This window comes from Octodon degus, unplaced genomic scaffold, assembly GCF_000260255.1.
Source record: "Octodon degus isolate 3935 unplaced genomic scaffold, OctDeg1.0 scaffold00014, whole genome shotgun sequence".
Lineage (NCBI taxonomy): Eukaryota > Metazoa > Chordata > Mammalia > Rodentia > Octodontidae > Octodon > Octodon degus.
The window spans coordinates 20558953-20583895 of NW_004524590.1; the positions used below are offsets into that span (position 1 = coordinate 20558953).

Consider the following 24943-nt stretch of genomic DNA (forward strand, 5'->3'; position numbering starts at 1 on the left):
TGCCACCACTTCCCAGTGGTGCCACCTGCTGGGGAGCAACCTTGGAACGTATGGGCTTCTGAGAACATTCAGGAGGAATTGTAGCCCCAAGGATGGGCCAAGGAAAATCCAAGAAGCAGAGAAAGTCTTGCCTGGCTTCTGATGCAGATGTGATCTGATTCTGGATTTCCTGGTTGTCTGTCCTGTACAGTTACACTATAGGCTTTAACTATGGGAGATTTTAAAATCTCTTATTGTAATATTGAAATGCTGTGGCAGGTATCAGTTTGCTTGTCTGGAATTGGAAGCAAAGGTGCTTCCATTAGCCAGCCAGAAAAGCAGGCGACACTTGGTCTTTTCCAAATGCCTCTATGTCCCACAGCTTTTGATTGTTTACTCCTATCATAATTGGTTGATTTTTCCTACTTGATGACAGCCATTCTCATGGGACAGGAAGGGTGGCAAGATACCCCCATACTGGTATAGAAAAAGGCAGTGGCCACCTGAGATCCATACTACTAAGCTACCCGGTTTAAAAAACTAGATTGTTCTCAGAATCGTGAGGAATATAAGGAGTTGTGCCTAGGTCTCCCTGCCCTGGGGCTGCGTGGATTTCAGGACACTGCTTGCTGTCCTGTACTGAGCTGCACCCTCACACGCCACCTAATGTGTGTGTTTGTGTCGTGTCGCATTATGAATCTGATAGTCCAGCCCCAGATTTCTTGCCCACACTTGGATGAAGCATTTCTTTGTTCCTCACCAAACTCGGGCCCCAGGAGGTATGTCCCCTCCTCGGCAGAGTGTGACACAGGGACAGCAGTGGCCGCCCTATCCGTGCCAGCCTGGATCCCACTATGCATACTTCAGAAGTCAGTGTCCAGTCCACGCTACCCACCACTCACTTTCAGCAGCGAACAGTATCATTTTAAGAAAAAAAGAGAAAGCCAGAACTGTTGGAAATCATCTCCTCCCTTTTGCTGATGGGGCAACTAGACTAAATATTACATACTTTGCCCGGAAGTTCACATTGCTGCTCTGAGAGCTGCAGAATGGATCCCAAACCCAGCTGCCTGAAGAACCTGGGAGGAGAGGATTTTCTTTACTCTTTTGTTTCTCCTTTGACTCATTAAAAGTAACACAAGCAAAGGTTTCAACACAAGCAAAGGCCCCTGTTAGGTACAGCTTCTTGAGGTGCCACACCCTGCTCCTTGCAAGGACCCCACCATGGGTGGCCTCGCCTGTGAGGCCCAACGTGACACAGGGTGGGGCACACACATTTCCTCTGTGGCCCAGAGCTGAGAGCTCTGAGCCCTGAGATGACTAATTTCCTCATGCACACAGGGGAAGGGCAAGCTTGGGGGGAAACAGAAAATCCCAGAAGCGCAGGCTTGCGGAGTCACCGTGCTGACCGTGTTCCACTTCTCAGCAGCAGGCTGGCCAGCAGGGTGTTCAGGGCAGCGCACACTTCTCACATCATTGTGACTCTCCCCAGAGCGCATCGCATGAAGGAGCTCACAGGCTCCTTTTCCTAACCTGCTGCTTTGCCCGTTCAGCATGGCACAGAGACAGTCATGTCAGCCCTGAGAAGCCTGCGTCTGTGGTGGGTATTTGTCTTTAAAAAGTATCTAGTTCAGTAACCTTTAGATTGCGCGGAGCCCTTTGCCTCTCCTCTCGGGTACTGCTGTGCTGTGCTGTGCTCTCCCGAGCCATCCTGGGCTTCTGTAGGGTCGACAGGGTCCACCATGGACCCAGGATCCCAAGCCCCCAGGACTCCCAAACATTTATTAGATATCCACTGCAGGCCAGGAATCTGGGGCATGAGAGCCACTCTGCCTTGGTGCCACAGACTGCGTGCTGGAGGAGCACGCTCGGTGCCAAGGCCGTGTGTTGCCTGCTTTCTCCCTCCCTCCAGATCCTGGAGTGCCTGGCTCCACATAGTGTGTCCTTGTTCGTGGGGGTGCCATGTTCCTTCACATCTCCTTGTCATGGTAACTATGTGTACCCAGTAGGCACCACATCCCTGCCAGGCACGTGGTACCATGTTGGGGACATCAGAAATGCCAGCACGCTCCTTGGTTTGATCCTTCACCTTACCGAGCCCACATGTTGCCGCTGGCACTCATGAATCAATGTTCCTAGGTGGCTCATCACCAGGCCAGTTAGCTTCTCAGGGTTTCTGGGATCCAAGGTGGGGAGAACACATCTGCTGATAGAGGCAGACCTGAAGGTGGAGGGCCAGCCAGCCTGTCGGTACTGCTGATGCGTGTGGGCACGCACGGTGCTGGGTGCGTTACCGGCGTGGCCTGTCCTCCGACCCCACTGGGAGGCCCTGCTGTTGCCTCCCCATCAGCAGTTAAGGAAGCTAGTGGCTGGAAAGGTCAATGCCTGGGCCAAGGGCGTGCCCAGCTGCGTCGCCCTGCAGAGTGCAGTCCCCCATCATCAGTGTCCCGTGGCAGGGCAGGAGAGCCCCAGCTGCCCCCTTGGTCCTTCAGCTCATGGCTTCACTTTCATTCTAGGACTTCTGCCACGGGCAGGTGATGTGGCCTCCACTGGGCGCCCTGCAGGTGAAGCTCACAGAGCCCGGGCAGTCGTGTAAGCAGGTGTGCCAGGAGAGCCAGCTCATCTGCGAGCCATCCTTCTTCCAGCATCTCAACAAGGCCCAGGACTTACTGAAGTAAGCATCTGGGGGCAGGGCAGCAGGGGCAGCTCAGCCTGTGGGCACTGCCAGGCAGAGCTGGGTGGAAAGGCACTGCCATTCTGTCGGTTGTAAGGGGAAGGTGTGGGAAGGGTGGCTGGCGGCAGCACATTCGGGAAAATGAAGTTACCCGGCGGGCAGACATACGTAGAATTTGTATGTCTGGGGCTGCGGTGGGAGGTATTCATTTTGCTAATATGGTGCCCAGGAACAGGAGTACAAGTGGGCACAGAGGCACAGGCACCAACAGGCCTGCCCGAAAGACCTTGGGCAATACCCATGTACCCAGATAGTGCCCAGCAGAGCCCAAATGGCACAGGGCACTGGAGTCAATCTCAACCTTGGAATCATAAAGGAGTAAGAAATAGGATCTGGCGCAAAACTGCCGTCAGCAAATTCCAAGCACTGCTTCCCCCACCTGCAGCCTCTCCAAATCTTACACTGTCTTCAGGCGCCTTCAGAATTCGGAGCACCAGGGGCCTGAGCAGGCCTGACTGCCTGGCCCTCAACAGTGAAGCGCAGGCCAAGGAAGGGCCTCTGGTGCCTCCTGAATAGGTGCATTTTGAGTTTTTCCCCTTGTACTTGGAGTACTTTTGGTGACAGTTTGTTTCCCTTTGTATTAGCATTTTTGATTGATTGATTGATTGATTGATTGATTGATTGATTGATTGATACAGGGTCTTGCTACAAAGCTCAGACTTGTAGTGATCCTCCTTCTCAACCACCAGTGCTGGGATTACAGGTGGGCGCCACCATGCCCCAGCACCCAGCATATCATTTGGTACCAGGAATCGAACTCAGGACCTTGCGCTTGCCTGGCAAGCACTTAGGCCTCCAAGCTATCTCCTCAGCCCTGCATTAGCATTTTGAATTTGGCATCTACAGTTCCCAAATTTTCATGCAAGGCTTTTCCTGGCTTCTCATCCCTGGTCCCTGTCAGTGCTAATTTTTATCATCCTCCTGTCTTAGTTATCTGGCATTGATTAGTTTCTAGCCTCCCCCACTACCTCAACAGCACTAATGGGAGGTTTTCTCCAAGGAATTTGCTTATACTTAACAAGACACTGCTGCCTCAGCTCCAAATATTCTGCCCAAGGTTGGGAGGAGACATTGAAGAATACAATGAACAGTACCGCTTCCTTCTTGGCCTCAGGAGGAGTTAGGCGTTTAGCCTTGGTGCTGCCTTAGGGTCTGCCTCAAAGCTACAATGCAGTCACACCGGCAGCCATGCACAGGCAACCCATCTACAGGGCAAGGGTCAGCAGGGACAGGAAGGACACCCAATAGCTGGGCAGGTGGTCAGTCCCTCCAGTTTTCTCTCCAGAGATGGGAACATCCTGGAAGATGGGGTGGTGGCGTGGTACAGCCCTGCTGAAGAGCAGAAGAGCCCCTGCTTTCAGGCAGCAGAGCGGGCTCCAGACCACCAGGCTGAGATCAGAGAAGACAGTGCCCTGGCCAGGCCTCCCCTCCCCCTGCAGATCCCATACCACGTCCGCAGAGCAGAGGGCTGGGCTGTGGGCTGTGCGTCCTGGCATCACTCATCCTCACCCCAGCCCACTGGACAGATTCGGGTATTCTTACAGCAGGCTGGAATGAATGGTAATTTTGCAATAAAGCCGTCTGAAATTAATTCTGTGAACATAAGAGCCCTACTGAATAACTTGTCCGTGCATTTGTAAATACTGATAATGTTGTAAAACCCCAGCTATCTGGCAGTCTATTGAGTGCCTCCTCAGTGCAGAGGTAATCCTGGCCCATCCATATTCATGGCCAATTAGCAATTAGCAGGCTTCAGCATGCCAAGGCTGCTTGTTCTTCTCCAGCTTAGGGCCTGGTTCTCATCTGAGCTTAAGCTTCTTTCAGACCTTGGGTGTCTGTGACCTTTACATACCACCTGTCCTCACTGTGTAGAATGAATTTAATGTATCACATAAATCAAGCCCTTGATTTGATCAGAAGAATTAGCAGGTGGCCTTTGAGCTCCTGGGCATGCAAGGGACAGCTAAGTGCTGTAAAGCCCACCACAATGCATGCATGATTCAGCCAAGATTGCACCCAGAGTAGGGCTGAGAAGACAAGGCAGGAGTCCAGGCAGTGCCCGCATCCACTCCTGTGTGGCCCACTGGCCCAGTGGGGAGGTCTCAGCTCCATAAAACGCAACATGTGCTAATGTGAAGCCTCCTTTGTAACAGCTACCACTTATGATTATAGGTTGTAAAATTTTAAATTACAAGTGGCCCCCAACTTATGCCCCCCTAATAATGCTACCAATTAACTTTTTTTCAACTTGATGTTGGTATGAAAACCATCAGCATTCCATAGAGGCTGAAGTTCAGAGTTTGCATTAGGATCTTCTCCTGGGCTATGAATAGGTGGTGTGATGCAGCCCCGTCAGCCTCCCAGGCACAAGGGACAACAGCCATACTGTCACGTGCCGCATGTCTACACTGGGATGGTCAGCTAGGCGTATTCAGTGCATTCCCACTTGTGGTATTTCCAGTTTAGGATAGGCTTATGAGGCCATAGCCCTAGGTGGTGCATCTATGTGTATGTCTCTGCCCCTCTCTCACACCCCCTCCTGCTCAGTGACTCCACACCCAGAGTGCATCCTCCCTTGGTCTCCCACCGGCCTGTCTTGTCCTCAGCAGGCCTCAGCAGGGAGTGGGTGCCCCAGGAGACCCTTAGCCCTCTGCTCACCATTGGTAACTCTTAAAGATCAGAGACCATGGGCCTTTCCCATGGGACTGCCCACTTTAAGAGTTATAAATGGTGGCCTCTGTACCAGGCACTGGTCCTGCTCTTTGAGATGGGGATTTAAGTCATAAAATGTAGATGGTAAATGCTTCAGCATCTGCAAAGGCAGAGGCCTGAGTCACAGTAGTCATGCAGTGTGGGTACCTCTTGGAGGGAAGGCGACACTCCAGGTAGGGCAGCAGTGGGCCAGTCCTGCTTCCAGCCCTGCTTCGCAAGGGGTCTTGGGTCCTGGGCTCTGTGCCTCATGTCAGGGGGCGTAACAATAGCTTCTCCATTCTACCCTGCTGTGCTGGGTTTCTCAGCTTACAATGGGAACCAGGGGAGGTGGGCAGTCCCATGGGAAAGGCCCTTGGTCTCTGATCTTTAAGAGTTATAAATGGTACGCAGAGGGCTAAGGGTCTCCTCTGCTGAGTCCTGCTGAGGACAAGACAGCCCAGTGGGAGAGCAAGGGAGGATGCACCCTGGGTGTGGAGTCACTGAGCAGGAGGGGGTGTGAGAGAGGGCCAGAGACGTACACACAGCCCAGGACGCTGCTCCCACCCTGGAAAGGCGAGAGGCTGCGCAGGGCCTGAGGACCTGCACTGTGGAGCCTGCTCGGCTGCACAGCGCTTCTGCAGCCTCTCGGGGGACTTTGGCTCCTCACCAGGATGGTGGAGGCGCACTCCCAGTGGCCCAAGCTTCCAGGACAGGCTCCTGCTTACCAGTAAGATGGGGAGAGGGCCAGGGAGATAGCTCAGTAGAATAAGCGCTTGCCTGGCAAACACAATGGCCTGAGTGCAATCCTTGGCTTCACAAAAAAATAGTAAGAGGGGGAGAGCTCTGAGGGAGGCCCAGCGGATGCTCGGGCAGGGAGGTGCGAAGCCCTAGAGAGTGGCCAGAACTGTGCATCCCCACAGCTTCACACCTAGGGCCCTCGGGGGAACCGCCTCTGGCCCGCAGTCTGTGCACGAAGCACTGGGTAAGGGCTTCTGCCTCAGTCTTACTTGGGGTACACTCCTGCAGCAGCCACTGTGCCCTGGAGCCTGAGTGCAGGGGACCCAGGGAAGGAGTAGGGAGGGGCAGCTTTTCATGGTTCCAGCAGCTCCACCCTGCACCACGGGTGTGTAGCAGCAGCGGAAATGGCAGGCCCCTGGCTAACGGTGTCAGGCTGGTGTCAGACAAATGGTCAAGTTAAGGCACGGCAGTGCCTGTGAGTCACAGCGTATGTAAATAGCATAAGCACTGCTCTGTGTCCCACGGCCACAATCCATGTGTAAACTTTATGTGGCAGGCTGAGCTCCAGGGACACCCTTTCGTTGGCCAGTCTGGGTACCTGAGAAGGGCGTGGTAACCCCGTCTGCCTCATTTTTCCTTGTAGAAAATCCATGAAAGTGCTGCATCCAGCCTTTTCCCTTCATGGCCTGTGACTGTACCCCTCGGGCACCGTGGTCCCCCAGGTGGTACAAGACAGGAATGTGAGAGTCGTTATGGGAAGGACAGAGCTCCCTTGGGGGCTTCAGGCCCCAGAGGGCACTGCCCTCCTGCACAGCCCTCAGTGCTGGCCCTAAGCCACAGCACCCACAGCTGCTGAGTTCAGGGCGCTGCAGAGCCGCCTCCAATCAATCCCCGGTTGCTGTTGGCAAGAGGAGACAGACCAGGCGGCTGGTGGACTCAATGCAGGAGCCACGGTGGTAAAAGAGCACATGGTACTTCTCCATCCCCGACCCCAAGCTTCCCAGAGAAAACTCTGTATATCCCTCCTGCACAGTAGGAAGTTGGACTCATGCGAACAGAGCAGAATGGACATGCTTGCTGTGCTGTGAAGTCACTGTCTACCTGGGACTGGCCCCCACACCCCCACTGGCCAGTGGTGCTAAGCGTAGCAATAGTGATGGCCACTACTTGCAGACCACTGACTCAGAAGCGGACTCCGCCAAGCGATCTAGAAGCACCCATGTAATGCCTGCACATTGGCTTATTTATCTCCATTTTACAGAAGAGACAGCCAGGCCACGCATACCTTTCCAGAGCCAGCATTTCTAGAAAAAAAGAGTCATGGGGTCAGAGCATGACACCTTTGCCATCTCATTTCTGAAGCAGAGGTCTCAACGTGCTCCACCCCTAACAGAGGTGGATCAGCAGGGCCAGCGATAGTGGCCAGTCCTGTCTGCCACTTCTCTGATGAGTCTGCCTTTCTCTGCCGCTTCAGGTACGAGGTGATCTGCCAGAGCTCAGAGCGGGCCAAAGACATCCTGGTGCCCTCCATCGAGCCCAAGAGCAAGCACTGTGTGTTCCAGGGGGACCTCCTGCTCTTCAGCTGCGCAGGCGCCCACCCCAGGCACCAGAGGATCTGCCCCTGCCGGGACTACATCAAGGGCCAGGTGGCCCTCTGTAAAGACTGCCTATAGCGGCCCTGCTGGGCCCTGCTCACACTGCGCTGGGGCAGACAGCAGCTCTGTGGGGCAGGGCCAGGGGGCAGGCAGCATTCAGGGACTCTGGCCAGAGCCCGAACTTCTTGGTTGAAGGTTTCGTTTGGTACTTCTCCCGCTGCGGGCAGCGTGTCCCAGGGGAGCTGTCACCAAAACAAAGTGAGAGCAGGTGTCAGGCCCGGAGCCTGGCTTCTCCCTGGTGCAGTAAGCATCGTTTCTACTTTGTGCAGAGCAACTGCAGAGAGACTGTCAACGCAGCTGCTCGGGTAAAAAAAAAAAAAAAAAAGCAACGTCTCAAGATTCAATTAAAACAAAACAAGAGGAATTGAGCTAATTGGAGAGAACTTGGGATGGGAACATTCTTAAACCCATTAACTTATTTATTTGGGAGGGAGGGCGGGGCATTGGAGGGAGGAACGGATAACAGGTCCTCTCTTTCCCATGGTTAGTTGCTCACTTTCACAATATTATTCCATCTGCTTCAGGTGGGGTGCAGGCGGACTGATGGCTTTGTGGGGGGCAGTTGGAGGGCATGGCTTCTGGTGGTGGCAGGGCAGAAGAAAAGCTTTGAGAGCAGCCCAACTGTCCGGGTACTATCAGAGAGCTGAAGGGCCCTGTGTGCTGGGCGCAGTTAGAAGCTAAGTGAGCCTTGGAGGGCTGATTCTTTAGGCCCTGAGGAGCTGAGATGTGGATGGAAGTAAGTCTGAAGCGTTAGTTAGTGGGCCAAACGAAGCTGGGCCCCTGACAGATGGGCTGGGAGGTCCCCACTAATGTCTGACCTCACTGAAATCCAGGCAGTGGGGATCTTGGTGAGCTTGACATCTGCGGGGGACCAGCAGGGGCAGCTCCTGGTGGATGCTGTGTGGTCCACGCTGCCCACAAGAGGGTGTGACACTGGCTTTCCAGCTGAGGGGGGATGCCTGTGGGCCTCTGCCCTCCACCTCTTGGAGCCTCACGCTTCGCCTTTGTAAGCTCTCACCTCCAACAAACCATTGCTTCTGCAACACTGTGGCAAGCCTCCTTCTGCCAGGTTGGAGCTGAGACTCCGGCTGCCAGGGTGGGGTGCACGCCACACCTGCAGACTTGGGTCCCCAGCATTCTGGCGGCGGGGAGGGCAGTGTTGGGAGCAAGGGAAGAAAGGAATTCTGTTTTGTGAAGTCCAGCAAGAACACGGTCACTTGTAAGGCCGAGGAGTTAGATCTGCCTGCCTGCTTCTTGGTTTCAGCCTGGTGCATAAATACTGTAACAGCAAGTGCACAGCCTTGCGCCACCCCCACCCACCATCCTAGGAACCTTGCTCAGTGAGTTTGAACTGCATCTCCCTCCTGAGAGAGGAGGCGGCCGGGGAGCGCAGCCAGGGTCTCCCCCCCTCTGGAGCCTTGAGCGCATCTGACCTCTTCCCTGGGCTCGCACAGGCTCTTGCAGGACCTGGCTCAGAATAGCCTCTACCGGACCCAGCAAGAGCGGAAATGCAGAGGAAGTGTGTTTAATTTCTTAAAACTCGGCCGGGGCAACTTCCTATCATAGGAGGGGAGAGCACTGGTAGCCTCACTTATAGGGGGGCAGGAGGGCTTTTCCCCTTGAGTGCGCCCCACTGTTGCACCCCAGTGTGCTGCCTTTGAGGTTCCAGGGCCGCAGTTCCTGGGCTAGCTCCGCCCCCTGCTGACCTCTTGCCGAATTTCACACGCTGCCAGTGCAGACATTTGACCAGCAGGGGGCAGGTGCGAGCCAAGACTTGCTGCTTGTTAACCCACTGTTTAAACAAGCACAGGAGTTCAGAAAGTGAAACCTGGACAACATTGTTAGCCCTGCCTGCGGAAGCTGAATCTGCATGGATGTTGGCTGCTGTTGCTGAGCTCAGGGCCCCTGCACCTTCCTGTTCCCCAAGGCTAGGCAGCTCAGAAGAGCACTTTCTCCCATTTAAAAAGTCCCTCTTCCCCCAGCCCATCCGTAGCTGTAAGTGCACAAGAGATCTACTGCGAGGCCACTCCAGCCCACCTTCCGTTGTTAAAGGCGTGGTTAGTGGACATGGGGAATGAGCACCAGCTTCCAGGCTTCCTCCGGCGCTGCCAGGTTCGGTCAGGGGCCCTCCAGAGGAAACCTAGGCGGGAGAGTCCCAGCTCCCCAGAATGGAAAAGACAGGAAGGTGCTTTGTCAGTGTGGGCTGGAAGCCTGCAGCAGTTTTGCTATTGCTGATTTTTATAGAAACTTAGTCAACTTGTCATTGATGACTATTCCACAGGGAGAGAAATCTGAACTAGAATCACTTTTCCTGTGCTATAATCACATCCAATCTTGTCCTTCAGATTATCTTTCCTCTTGTGGTCTTGAACTTGAGGGGGGAAAATTTTATCTAATTTATTAAGAAAAAACTTTCCTTCGTAAGGTAAGAACTTTCGCGGAGTAAAAACTCCTGAAAGGGCAAACACTTCTTTGAATGCCAGTAAACACCTCATTTATTTCATGTATGCAACTTGATTTGCACATGTAAAAATGGAGACGCTCTTTGCATTTTTGCTTTTTGTTCTTGTCTCGGCTTATCACTGTTCGCTTTCCGTGTTTGCTGTGTGTTTGGAAATAGTCGAATCTGTTTCTTTGGTGGTATTCGTTTTCCTGATGTGCCTTTTCACTTTTCTTTGGGCTTGGTCTTTGGAAGCTGGGTGCTACTGCAGGATGACAGCAAGCTGCTCCTGCTGGGACAGGTGTGGGGTGGGCGTGGACGTTCATGCTGGGCCCAGGACCACCGCAGTCCCAGGGGAGGACTCAAAGCTGTGAGGATGCCGAGAAAAGGGCTGGCTTCCCAGGGGGCTGTACCTGGGGGTCTGTCTTGGAGTTGCTGGCTGCCTCGGTGCTGATGGCGCGGGCAGGTCTGAGCTCCCTGCCACCCACACTTGTGGAAGCCTGCAAAGGCAGAAGGTCGGCCTCATGCAAGGGGCTGCTCCGAGCTTCCCAGAGGAATGGCCAGAAATACTCCAACTGGGCGACATCATGAAAAGGAAAGGACCCTCTCTGAGTCTTCTGTACAAGTGCAGGGTTTAGTAAATGTAAGGCGTTTCCCCCTTGGTAGTAGAGCCCCAGTGCTTCTCAGTGCTAAGTGAAGATGACCATGTGCAGGGTTCGACTGAGGAAATTAGTGTGTATAAATGAGTGTGTGCTTTTCAGACCAGACCAAGGTGGATTACCTAGATTGTGTGTATAATTAAACACTGCTTCCCTCTCCCAGGCCCACAAATTATTGATTTTCAGAAAGAGATTCTATTTTAACGACAGGCTCTTCTGTATTACTAGGCCAAGCCTGGATTGTTTTATTTATTTGAAAATGTTTTAGTTTCCACATTGGTTTTATCCTAATCCCATCTATCCCAGTAGGGCCCCAGAGCATCTTCATGTGACTAGGTGAGTAGATTTAAGTAGGTTCATACTCATTTCGGAAGCTGGCAGTTTTGTAAATCTGAGTGTGAGTTTCTTTCATTCTTATTGGCTTCAACAAGTGGAACATCAAGTTTTCACGAATAGCAAAAGACCAAATTAGCTGTATAATCTTGTTTACTGGGGAAAAGATTACCCAAGCTTTCCTAGCACTTACGATTTTGTGAGGCGTCCGTATTTAGTACAGTGCCTGGCGCATAGTAAGCCCTAGTAAATGTTAAATATTGTTGTTATTAGCATTTCATAAAACCTGAAAAATACAGAGCTGAGCTCATTCCTTGTTACTCAGAAGTAATACCTACATAGCAAGTTGACGACCCGTGTAGGAATTACTGGTTTGGAGTGTGCAAGTTCTGCATCTTGCCTGCTAGTTGAAATTTTTCTGTGTTCCTGGATGCACTGAGTTGTTTGAAAATATGTCAGACTTCAGCTCCCAGTGAAACAAGGCTGTAAGCATTTACTAACTAGAGATGAACGGTGTAAAGGTGATGTTTGGCCACTTAACCTTACCCCATGGATAGCTTCTGGAACATTCCAGGGCTTTGGTTTGATGATCTTTTTTGAGCGTGAAGTTAAAAGTCCTTTGACAGACTGCAGCCCAAGAATTAAAGTTCACCTTATTCGTCTCCTGTGCAATCACAGAGGCTGTTTGTGTTTCTGAAGAGGAGGAATGACACTTAGAGCTGAAACATTCCTGGAAATTCCTTTGCTGCCCCCTGCTGGCCAGAGTGGGCTCTTAAAGGCTGGTTACCTCTCCTGTTTGTATCAGTTAAAGGTTAATTCCTAAAAACTCTGGGCGACTGAGGCAAGAGGATCACAAGTTCAAGTTCAGCTTAGGGAATTTTGCAAGATCCTGTCACAATAAAATGGTCTAGGGAGGTAGCTCAGTACAAAGGCCTGGGCACAATCCCCAGTACCAAAAAAAGAAAGAAAAGTTCTATATCCTAGTCCCAAAGAAAACCTACTTCCCCAGGGTAACCAGTTGAGGCACCAGAGAAGGGATTTGGGCCTCTTTCCAAACAGCTTTCAGAAGATGCTTGTGGCTCAATGATGCTTTCCAGAATCTCTTAAATATCAGTCTGCCTGTCTCAGTGGGGATTGGCCTCTCATACTCCCCTAGTGGATTTAAAGTTTTATCTCCTGCCCCATGTTGGCACAACTCTGGTCAGATCATATTTGTGGAAATGGGGAGTTTTTGGAGTTCAGTGTCCTTTTTAGATTCCTTTGGTGTCTTCAGCTGATCAGCAGTCCTAGAATCCTATAGATGTAATGATTGGAATTCGCCTTCACAGCCTCACTCTACTCCAGATTTTGTGCCACCTTGAGGCTGACCCCACAGTGGGGAAGTCTGCTTATCCTGTGGTCAGGGACAGTGTCTGAAGCAGGCTGGGCAATGGGCACACAGAGCACTGAGGTGATCCAGGGCAGCAGGTCAGGATCTCGGGATGGCCTGTCACCTCCCCCAGCACTGAGGTAGAGCAAATGCCGCGCATTCTGCTCCCTGACCTGCCCAGGTGTTCCCGAGACTGCGGGGTAACAGTTGATGCCAAAGGAGGTGGTTACGTCCCTTCCACTGGAATTGCCGTTACGATCCTGACATTGTTAATAGCCGTTTGTGTCTGTGTCTTTGAAACAAATTCTGGTCCAGCCGTTTTCTACTGTGTACTTCTGGGGTTCCGCCCTACGGGAGTCTGCAACTGAGGTGTCGCTGTCCAAATGTACTGTACTGGCATAGAGAGCGCGGCTTTGTTTTCCACTGTTGTAGAGAAAACTAGGGAGAACTTTATTTTTCAATAAACTTTTCTTGTGTGACAGGTGGAAGTGATTTGGGGGGTGGCAGAGTCCATGGTCACCAGCAGAACACAGCTGGGCAGGCTGCTCCCCTGCTGTATCTCATGGTTTGAAAATGCTTAGAATGCTGACCGGATGGAGACCATAAGGGAAGGAAGGTTTTACTACTGAATATTTTATCCTTTTCTTTACCTGCACCAGTTCCCCATTCAGGGTGCTCCCTGCCCCTTGTTCAGGTGGTTGGGAGCTGAATTAGAAAGTGGGCTGCTAGACTTTTTTTTCCTAGAGAGAGATACTGCCTGCACCAAACATTCAAAAATCTTTGAGAATAGGCTAGTATCGTGGCCCTGAGGATGCTGATCAGCAGAACCTGTGAGGCCCGAAACATTCTCTCTGTGGGGGAAAGAAAACATTTTCAAGAAGGCCTCGCCCCAGCCTTTTCCACCATGCTGGTCTGTAGCTGCTGTGGGTTGACTCTCAGCCCCAGAGGACTTCCCGGCACTGCCCACCACAGACGTACCACGCGGCTCCCACATTTGGTAGGCAAAGGTTCTAAAACAGGCAAAATGCAGAATGCCTCTGTTTGGGGAAAGGTATGTCGTAGTTGTGCCCCAGCACCCACACAATGTATATTAAATACAGCGAGAAACCCTGCAGAAAAGAAACCCAAACATTCGGCCTTCTCTGTGCGTGCATAACATGGCACTATCTCACGGAAGACTCGCTGGAGCAGCTTTGACCTTAAACAACAGTGTAGATCGTCCTCACTGACCTGCCCGGGATAGGTTTGGATTGAGCAATAGTTGCATATGCATGACGCATCTAGAGAAGGGGACCCAAGCCTAAGTGGGAAATCGATTTCTTTCAGTATGACATACTAATACACAGAATCGATGTTTCATGTATAAGTTGCACTGTACCCATACACATTATCTTTAGTTGTACCTGTGTTGTGACTGATCTATCACAGGACCTAGGATGTGAGATTTTTCCCCTTGGGGTATCATGTTGGCTCCCAGAAAAGCATTTTTGGATCTCAGGGATATTCAAACTATGCCTTCTGTTAGCCACTTGGAGGCGGTGTGGCCACCTCCCTGTTCCAGGCGAGGTCGGCCTCCCAGGGCCTCCAGCTCCCCGTAGTGTGTCAGGAGCTACAGAGACCGGAAGCCCATTTCCACAGCCCAGCAAAGATGCTTGGGGCTCTCACCCCCCACCCCAGGCACAAGCACCCCCTTCCAAGTTGTGCTGTCATGGAAGACCTACTCAGGACAAGGACTGTAGAGACATCGTACCATGTGTTGCAGCTACACAGCGACAGCGCTCAAAAGAGGACCTCCCCATACCATACAAAACAGGTAAAGGTCTTTATTGTCCAGACACTGCTGCCCAGCAGGCAGTACTGTGAGAGGTACAGAATGTTGCAGGGCAGGGGCACGCGTCTACGGAGTCTACACCTAACGTGACATCAATGAGAACGTCTCATTCCTTACAGAGGAGTAAACCATCTCACAATGTAATGTACCATTACCACGTAACACAGCATATAGATATATGCAAATACAGATTATATCATTATTTATTACAAATAAACTGTCGTTTCATATCTCTCAAAAATGGATCCTGTTTTTCCATGGATGTGCAGGTTCTGGACGTATGAGAAAGGGTTATGTGCTTATTTTAGCTCGTCCATGCAAAGCTCATACGTGTATCACTAAGTACTTTAAAAAATAGAATGGTCTCCTTTTGAACAAATCTGTTTAGGTTTAGGATTAGTAAAACAGTATGAAACTAATGAAGTATATTGATAGAAATCAGGAAGGAAACACTGATGGTTTGGGGCTTGTATAGGGATGAGGGACACGGTCTTCCCTTAAAATCTGCCAGGAGAGACTTCAGAACGGGGGTGGGAGGGCTGTGGGCACTACAGAGAGGTGGACCTTGTCAGGTGGACAGGTCTGTTTCAGACTTAGAGCACCACGGATGGGCTCTTACCCAGTACATGAGAACTCTTACTCTAGAATATAGAAAATGTCGTTTCTGGCGCCAGCTAGGGAAGTGGGGCCCCTCCTCTGGCTAACGTAATGTATGTGATGGGTGTGAGACAGATCCACCCCTAGGCAGACCTTGGCCTGTGATGACAGAAAGAAAACTTCAAAAAAAAAAAAAAAAACTGGATGTTCAGTCAAATGTTGGCACCGTCTGCCTACATGGAAGCCTCTAGCCACCTTGACAATCTTCATGCAGATGGGGACCACACTGGCCACCTTCATTCAAACATCTCGTAGTGACGCGTCTGCCTTACCCTTGGCACCATGTCGATGAGGAGCCTGCAAAGAGGAAGACAAGAGACGGTCAACTCCATATCAGACCCTCGGCAGCTCTGGGGCTCAGAGAAGCCCAGAGGAAACGTTACATTCCTTCACTCACAGGCTGTAAAATGCCCTCTGAAGTAGTACACAGTTCAGTGGTTTGTATTACAGTCAGGCTTTTATGTAATGATCCCCACTACACTAATTCAAGAACAATTCTGTCACCTTAAACCCCATCCCTACTGGCAGTGAGTCTCCATTCTCCGCTCTCCTACCCTGGCAACCAAGAATCTATCCTGTGTGTCTAAGGAGTTGCTTATACTAGATATTCCATACAAAAGGATTCTTACAATATGTGGGCACTTTCCTGTCTGGCATAATGTTTGAGGTCCATCCACCCTAGTGGGCATTGGTACTTGGCTCCTTTTCAAGCAAGTCCACTGTATGCATGTACATTTATGCCCTCCTCAGCCAAGAGATGCCTTGTACTTGGCCTGCCCTGAACACTAATGTGCAGGGTTGGGCCTGGATGCGTATCTTCGATTGCCAAGAAGCAGAACTGTGGCATCCAATGCTGTGTCTGTATTTCACAGTTTGGGGAACTGCCAAATTCTTTTCCTAAGCAGAAGCACCATGTTTGTTCCTGCTAGCACTAGAGTAGGTCCTACTCGCTCCATAGCCTCACCAACTTGGAACTGGCCCTGGTTTTGAATAGAGCCACAGTCGTGGGACACTGGAAACATTGGAATATAAAGTCAGGTGTCCAGCTCCTGGTCCAGGGGAGCTGCTTGCCCTCCCAACTGTGGACTCGCCCATGGGCAGCAGGAGGTGCTCCAGAGTGAGGAAGCCATCCGGAGATGCCAGCCAGAGACATGAAAACCACCATGAAAAAGGAGTACGCTTCAAGTGGCTAACACCATTCCCTTGGTGGTGAAGACATCAGGCAAAAATAAAGGAATCCCTTTTGATCAGAGGCTTAGGGCTTTTGTGCCACAGGAGTCTGCCCAACTTCTGAGATAGCTACAAGGATAAATGAGTCTTGCTGGGGTTTGGGTGGCAAGGTGTTGGCCAGTCAGCTAACATAGATTAGGCTCAGAAGAGAACAGGAACAAGATGTGACTCTCAGGACCCTGGTGTCATTTATAGTTAGATGCGACAATAGCAAGAGTGGCACTCTTGGCCACCAGCAAAGCAAAGATAAAAGCAGGCACATACTTGACCCCGTAGGCAAATATGGTGAGGCCAATCAGCACCCCGATGCTACCATCCAGGTACCAGACTGCCGAGTTGTGCTTGAACACTTCCGCACTCAGAAGAATGGAGAAGCCCATCACGCCACCCACGAGGGAGTTAAAGCCTGCAGAAGAAGCAAAAAGATGCCAGCTGCGGGGCCAAGCCATCTTTGTTAGCCACTGAAATGCCTCTGGAGCAAGTACCAGAGAAAGGGGGCTGGCAGATCCCTTGTCCATGGTCACCACAACCCAAGGCACCTACATGGACAATCGACCTGTCCCAGTGTCACCAGGGACCTCCCTGGACTGTCATCACCCGCACCATCAGTCTCCATCTCTTCTTCATCTCTTTTCCAGGTGCTCATTCCCAAGTGACAAAGCATGTGAGTGGTTCATTGTTGGTCTTCCTTCTGCATCCCTAAAATACAAAGCTGATGAGCAGCAGGAGCTTGGTTTCCTGTTGGAATCCACAGAGCCCACGGTAGTGCCTGGCACACTGTAGACATTCAAGTCCTTAGGGACATAAATCTGTTGAGTGCCTGCTGGGCCAGGTCCCAAGCTCGGTGTTTTAGTTGCATATCAGCCTTCTCAAAACTTTGAGAGCAGATTACTGTCCCCATTTTACCAATAAGAAAACTAAGCTACGCAGAGAGTGGTTAACTAAATGAACCAAGTTAGCTCAAAGGAACTTAAATCTGACCCTGCATCTGTTCTCTTGGTACTTTCCTCTTCTGAGGGTTTCCCACCTTGCTCCAGAGGAGCACTGCAAAATTTTAATTGAGCTATACTGCTGGAAAGAGCAGTAAACACAGAACTAGAGCCCGTAGATGTGGATCACCATCTCCTTTCACCTGCCATGGCCTTCAGCTCCCACCGCTTACACTCCACACTTGTATTTCACCTGAGTCTCAGAGGCCACATGGGAAGGGAGTGACTTTGGGGTCTCCCTGTGATGTGAATCTAATTTTGTCCCTTGCTTCAGCATCATGGCGTCCCCTATGAGAATTATCCCCTTGTGTCCACACCGAGCCAGTCACCTCTCAGTGCCTCAGGCAGGGATCAACTGTCTGTGTTACAGTGCCATGTTCTGGGTAAACTCAAAAGCCTACTCTGGCTAAAAGCAAGCAAGAGGAAATCAAACACCCAAAACACGATTCCGTCTGTACACCCAAGAGCATCTATCTGAGTGAAGAGTAGGAATGATGTAAGCAAAGCCAGGGGCAGAACCATGCTCAGCAGCCCCTGGGAGGGGACCCCTACGGGCTTCTCCCCACCAGTGAGCACAAGATGAACCTGAGGCCTGCAGGGTGTCTCACAGATGGGCCTGTGACACTCGGTTATGTACTTAGCCTCACACCCCTTCTCTACAGGGTTGAGCCAGTGACTAGGCCTTGCTCTAGAGGTTTGGACAAGAATATTTCATCTCATCTGCACCAAAGCCACCACCTCATGACAACCTCTCTGGTCTTCTCTGTTCCTACACAAGGACCACCTCTGCAAACCTGCCTGCCTCCCTCTTTCCTGGATCTTCCCCTCTAGGACAAACCCTACATCACTATCCATGCAATGCAAGTGCTTCTTTGGCCCTCCCTTCCCCTGTAAACCTCCATGCCTTATCAGAACCCCTCTTCACATACGGAATACACACTGATTCACATCAGGAAGATGGACAAAACAATTGTTCTCAGCCACTAAGCACCTCACCTTCTGGTCACACCCACAAGACCATCTATCAGGTAACTCTTGCCTGCCACCTGTTAGGGTCACAAATCAGTCTCACCACTCTCTTCTCGACAGCCCTCCTGGCCCAACCCACACAAGCCACCCAGAGTTGCATTATCCCCATTCCCCGTGTCCAGCAGCTCTCCCTGCAGCCTCCACCCCATTCTGACAGCAGCCAAAGTGTCAGCGTGACTTCCTAAGTGGACAACAGCCCCGACCCTTACTATTCAAGTCCCACTCAAATTTTTCATACCTGCACCAGCCCCTCCTGTGCCCACCCCAGATGGCCCTGGCACCTCACAGGACCCTCCCCCTGGGCCTGAGTCCTAAAGTGCTTTCTCCCTACCCCCACTCCACCCCAGCCCCTCCATGTTTTCATTTATCCCAACAGCTCTTCTCCCCTCTGACATGCTATTCTGGCCATTTGTCTTTTACTATCTATTGTTCCCACTAGAAACCTGAGCTTAAACACAGGAGCATTTCTCTTTCTTGCTAAATTCCAAGTCCCAGAACAATATCCAGCATTTAGCAGGGACACAAATGATTGTGGCATTAATTAGTGAATGATCGGATGGAGAGGAGGAGGAAGAAACCATGTGGGGCGTGGCCTTCACTCTGTCCTCCCCAGGCTGAGGGAGCCACCCTTCGCTGGGCCATTAAGTAGCACCAAGACAATGGTGTTTAGAAAAGGCAGTAAGCCTGAGGTTCTCCAGGCAGCCACGAGAGGGCCACTCAGCTCCATCAAGTCTCGGGCTGCACCTGCCAGCACCAGGGACAGCCCAGGCCAGGACCTGAGGCGCGCTGTCCTCCTTAACCTGCACCTTCTGGGGGACAGTGGGGGTCCTGTCTGGTCGCTTGGCTTACCTGTCGTCATGACAAAGGCAGACTCATCTCAGCTCCACTTCTTGGACTCCTGTATGAGAACACGCACGCAGGCCATGTCTGCACTGCCACGCGCCTCAGAGGTGTGTGGCTTCCCCACTCAGTCCTCCTGCAGGAAGAACCTGCACACCGTGCCTGCTCCCCACCAGCCACCACACCAGGGCAGCACACCCAGCTCTGGCAGGCAGTCACTCTCATGAGCTGGTCCCTGTCCCTTCAGCATAAACCACAGAGCAGTCCTAACCAGGCCTGTTTGTGGGTTTAACAACATACAGTGACCAGGGACATTCTGATTGAAAGCCCCTCCAGTCCAGCCTTAATGATTAGCTTAGGATAGGTATAATTAGGCATGTTAATTTTATGCAGGGTATTCTGATAAAGTTTTTCATATACTTGAAAAATCAACATAGATTCTCTGAGTTAGACATGGAAGGGTGCAGAATAGTCATGACAGGCCCCCTGTACAGAAGGATTTCTCTGCTCACCCAGCTGTCCCTGTGGGTAGAATGGAAGCTGGACCCTGGGCTCTGGACCCCTGGTCCAAAAACCCCTCAGCATTGTATTTTGTTGCACTGCACACACATGCACAAACTTTTTGCCCTGCTGGAGATGGAACGTAGGATCTCATGCTTTTTAGGAAAGTGCTGTCCACTGAGCTACAGCCCATCCTCCATTATACTTTAAAACATACATAGCAAGTTTCATCCTAGTCCTGCCTGATTGCAGGATGTATGTGACTAAATAATGCAACAAAATCAAAGCTAGATGAAGTCTGCTGTGTAACATGACATGGGCAGATCTGTCTGTCCCCTTTCCTTGAAGACCTCCTTCCTAGCTTTAAGAACATGCCTCTGCCATAAAACAAGGCAGAGTCATGGTGAGCCACTTCCCACAGGGTTAGGGTTAGGGTTAGGGTTAGGGTTAGGGTTAGGGTTAGGGTTAGGCCTCCCTTCTTCCAGCTTCCCCTCCCACAGGAGAAGAAGCTTGCAGAACCCACTTCCTTGCACAGAGAAAGTGCTTGGCTCAGTGCATCCCACTGTGTGGGTTCCAGAAACAGCCCCTTAGAGAACCCCAACACGATTGACAGCCATGGCTTGCAGCTCCCCACCCTGCCCACCTCCAAAGGGAGGGAGGGATCAGGGGAGATAATTACAGATTGCTCCCTAGTTCTGCTAATCAGTGAATGAGTAAATATCCCAGACAACACAATTAGCAGGAGGCTGCAATTACTGTCCTGTATTTACTGAGATCCACCCACTCCCAGAAGCAAGGAACCCCTGTGGTAACAGGCCAGGGAGGCGGTTGCCCTGCTCCTGAGCATAGCGCCCCTCCATCAAAGCCCCAGAGCCCAGCACGATCTATGAATATCTCACCCTTCTCCCCAGCCCCTCTCCTCATGGGATCCAAGCTGCCTCTTTCTTTAGCTCCCCAGAGATGTCTCATGCTCCAGTCTTACAGCTCTCCATGCTTTCACCCTCCACAACCAATCAGAACATGTGGCAGAGTAGCCAAACCTGCCCTTCAGCCCCAGTCCTGCTGTGATCTACCTGCTTCACCCCTTGAGGTCTTCTCCCACACCCTAGGGCTCCCTCTGCCTAAAGGAAGACTTCCCTGCTTTTGCCTGTTTGTGGGGCAATTTTCACTTCAGCCACCCACTATTCTTTGTAATTTCTCCCTGCTTCCTAGCTTAAGAGTATGGTGGAAATACTGCTTTGTAGATGATTTTATGGGAGAAAAGCAAAGTCAGAAGATACTTTATTAGAGAAACCTAAGTAGCATTTGGTTCTTCCCTGTACACCACATGAAATGGTGGGAAGCTCCACCAGTGAGTGACTTTGCCTAAACTGAAATTTGCACATGGAGCAGCTACCATGTGCAGGAGAAATCGCCAGCCAAAGCGGAAGGACTAGTGGAGGGTGAGGGACACCCCCTGGCCTGGTGTCAGGTCAGACTGCTGGGCCTGCGCCCAGGTTTCACAGCCTGACTGCAGTCAGCTGCTACACAAAGATGCCAGAGGTGCAAGGGGACTGACTGGTGCCTGGCAGAAGAGGCCCCCCGAGCTGCCTGCTGTGTCCTCAGCCCAGGAGCTTGGAAGGCTGTCTGCTGTGTGTTCCCAGGTGCGAAGGTAAGAAGACACAGGAAGAGGAAAGAAGGGAGCACAGAGCCCTGAGAGGGCGGGGCCCCACGACTGGGCACAGAGCCTGCGGGGCGGCCCGAAGATCCCAACTCGGAACAGCCGAACACAGCCGGGTCCGCCCTCCTGGAGCTGCTCTGTGCCCAGCCCCTTGGGGTGGCCGTGGAGGGGGCTGCAGAGCGCAGAAGACACCACACCCCACCTCAATCCCTTGGGATGAGTCTTCAAAGGTGAATCTCGGAATCTTTTTTAACAAACACCTCGCCAGGGCCACCACCTAGCAACTTTAATGCTACCTGGTAGTAGGAGTCCACTGGTTAGGACCTGGGTCCCCTGGTTTTACGGTCTAATAGTATGTCAAATCACACAACCCCACTTCTTCTGGCCTTCCAAAGGAAGCCCCCTGCACCCCTCTGATGTCCCTGCCAAGGCAGCTGGGGCCACACAGCTGGCTTCAGGAAACAACACTGCAGACAGGACTGGGCAGCGCGCGGCTGGCAGTGCAGACAGGGATAGGACAGATTCTCAGACCGGAGTTCCATCCCTGGTTGCAAACATTTTGGCTCTTCACGTCCCTGGATCCCACTGGAACGCCTGCCAAGCCCAGCTCCACTCCTAATGTATCGTGTGGTCCAGGAAGAGGGGTGAGAGCCACCACCCTCACGCATTTTTACTTGTGACAGAACTCTGAGGCCTTGAAAGGAGGATGTCTTTCTTCACTTGAAAGAAAGTAAGGAAGCAGGCAAACGGGTAGGGGGGAGTCAACCCAGGGATTTCTGCTGTATTTAGTAGAGAAACACCCCAGGCCGACACCTTGACCTGCCACTACTTTACTACAGGCCTCTAGACTGCCCATCTCAAGAATGAATGAAAATAAAAGAGGCAGAGGTCTGTTTGTCAGACCTCATTTAGATCAACACTATTTTGGGGCCCAGGTATCCATCACATGCAGTCACACACCCTATTCCCTGTCACCACAAAGGGCCACATAGGAAGACCTTCCTGACCCACAGGAACACACAAGGCTTTTCTAGCTGATTTGGCTCTGAGCAGAGAAGTCAGGGATGCCTTCCACAGAGCAGGGGCCTGGGCATCGCCCCCTGAACCCCTGCGTGAGCAGCTCACTAGCCGAGGGAAAGGGAACAGGGAGAATTCTCAAGGGAAAAGTGGAAAATTTACTTTTTACTTGGAGCCATTCAACCTAAGAGTCTGGGAAGCGCTTGTGTTTTATGATTAAGAGGCTGGGAGTGCCGAGGCTCCCATGTAGGTCAGGATACAGGGGATCACAAAGAGTCTATTAAATTCTTGGGGCATGAGATAGCTACCCTGTTATAGGAGCCCAGAGGATCATTAAACTTCATGTGGAGAAGGGGATGGGGTAAATGGATTCTAAATTGTTGAGTTCTCCTGCAAGATAAGCAGCTATGAATGCGCCGACCAGCATCCTTCCTCGCTGAGAGCTTGGCCAGAGATCAGGCCCACTGCCTTTACTCACCGTCTGTTATAAGTGCTCTGCTGGTCAGAACCTTCCCCAGCATAAACTTCAGCACAGCCAGGATGCTGCAAAGGATCCCACTTAGAATGGAAACGCTGAACAGGAAATCATCCTAGAAGAGAACATTCCAGATTTCACCAGTGCTCCTCCTGCTACAGTAGGGAACCCGCGAACCACTCCCATTAAAGATCAGCTTTGTTCCCCAGAGTAAGAGTAATTAGCCGGGTGTGCTGCCCCCAGGTGTCCCGGTGTGGGGGCCACCCACTTTCATAGGTCTGTTAACTCTGAGATTTAGAAAAAAAACATTAAAAGAGATACTCAGACTTATATTTATTTAGAAACCCATTATGTATTTCTTTGCCTATAGGAGATTCACCTTCCCTGCTTAAATGAATGGCAACCACTGATCAATAACAGAGCTGGTCAGAATGCTAAAAATGGCTCCTAAGGAGAATTTTCCACAGGTAATTCACAAAGCAGGTGATGGGCAATTCTGAAACCCATCACTGGTCTCAGAAACCTTTCACACAGAGCCAATTGAATCAGCCACAAGATCGGTTATGGCCAGAGCCACTTAAAATCCTTCTTCCTTAAAGACACACTCTTTAAAGTTCAAATGTAGCCGTCAATGTGCAGAAAATGGCATCTAAAAATATAGTCTGCTCCTGACGTTATCTTAACACCTCTGATCCTTACGTTTGCAAGCAAGTGAGTGAGTCATGTATGCAAAGCCGCTGTTCTCTCCTGACATTAGGCCATGAGTTTTCCGTTTTTAGCTCCCAAGAGACACAGCCTCTCAGTTCTCCAGAATTAAAATGCCACTGCCAGCAGAAATCTGATACAGCATCATGCATCCACAAAGAAGCAGGAGCCTCCTTAAGCATTTCGTTAATAAACTCACCAACTTAGTGACAGAAGCTGAGAGGAAGATGACAGCCTGTTTCTCTGGGATCAGAACTGAATAGAGTCATCTGAAAAATCACCTCACTGGAGAAAGGGTAAGCGTATAACGTCGCTGGGTCACCCCCAAAATACAGGTCCATGGCCACAGTAGTTTATTCAGTGTATAGTCACAAATTACTACTCCTTGCCCCAGGATGTGAGAATCAACCCCGCACTGCACCACGTACCCTTGCGCACAGGCTGGCCTTGGTGACATAAATACAGCAAAGGAGCAGAAAGAGGAGAAGAGGGACTTTATGGTGGAGAAATCTAGCAGACACCACCTTGCCACGTGACCGAGTTGACATCACCGTTGACAAGTTGCGCCCTGGGATGGAATGTGACAAGAAGGGCCCTATGCCTCCATGGGGATCTACCCGAAACCCCACAGCCTCTGTTTCACTGTGAAAAACCATCAAACAAACCCAAACCAAGGGATAGTTTACAAAAACCTGGCCCTCCTCAGATGTGTCAAGGTTTTTGGATGATAAAGAACCACCAACAAAGTGTTGCAGACTGGACCTAGGAACCGCAGGAGGTCCTCAGCGGACAGATGGGGACGGTGGCACTGGCTCTACCACTTTATTATTGTGCTGTGATCCACAGTCTGCAGAAATGTGCAGTGGCTATGGGGCATCACAGCATCAGGGCAGGCTGGATCAGACTACCCAGGAACCCTCTCTACACCACCTTTCTAACTTCTACAACGTCTGTGAATCTACAATCACTTCCAGTTTATACGTTTTTTTTGTTGTTGTTGTTGTTGTTGTTGTGGTTTTTTGTTTTTTTTTTTTTTTTCGGAATCGGGGATTGAACACAGGACCTTGTGCTTGCCAGGGAAGCGTGTATTCTACTGAGCCATCTCCCCGGCCCCTAGTTTATATGTTTTAAATAAACACTTCCTTTGTGGAAGTTTCACTTCATAAGATTGTCAGTAAAGACTGAGACAGGCCTGGTCTCTTAACAAATGCCAAGTCCCTCCTGAGCAGAAGGGTCACAAAGGCCACAACAATGCGGCAGGAAGCCTAAAAGCCTTCACTCAGAGCTCCCCTTGTGCAACGATTCAGCCTCATTACAGTGATGGCACTCTCAGAAAGTGACGTACGCGTGACACTATGCCCTGAGTGCGTGTGGCCCTAAGATGGATATACTGAATCCTACGCCAACGTGA

General features: G+C 51.1%; 2 protein-coding genes across 5 annotated transcripts in view; one reads left to right on the forward strand and one right to left on the reverse strand.

The window, feature by feature from the left end:
- Mgat5 (mannosyl (alpha-1,6-)-glycoprotein beta-1,6-N-acetyl-glucosaminyltransferase) overlaps nucleotides 1-13077 on the forward strand; it is a 354646-nt gene extending 341569 nt beyond the window's left edge. For all 4 annotated transcript variants that reach the window (XM_004626373.2, XM_023709791.1, XM_023709789.1 and 1 more), the window contains exons 16-17: nucleotides 2496-2653; nucleotides 7617-13077. In XM_004626373.2, the coding sequence (XP_004626430.1) occupies nucleotides 2496-2653; nucleotides 7617-7815 (357 nt within the window). In that variant the 3' untranslated portion in view covers nucleotides 7816-13077. The remainder of the gene's footprint in view (nucleotides 1-2495; nucleotides 2654-7616) is intronic.
- Nucleotides 13078-13342: 265 nt separating this feature from the next.
- Nucleotides 13343-24943, reverse strand: part of Tmem163 (transmembrane protein 163) — a 289337-nt gene continuing 277736 nt past the window's right edge. Inside the window, exons 6-8 of the mRNA XM_004626374.3 lie at nucleotides 22831-22942; nucleotides 16581-16722; nucleotides 13343-15383 (exon numbers count right to left, since the gene is read on the reverse strand). Of these exons, the coding sequence (XP_004626431.1) occupies nucleotides 15323-15383; nucleotides 16581-16722; nucleotides 22831-22942 (315 nt within the window). The 3' untranslated portion in view covers nucleotides 13343-15322. The remainder of the gene's footprint in view (nucleotides 15384-16580; nucleotides 16723-22830; nucleotides 22943-24943) is intronic.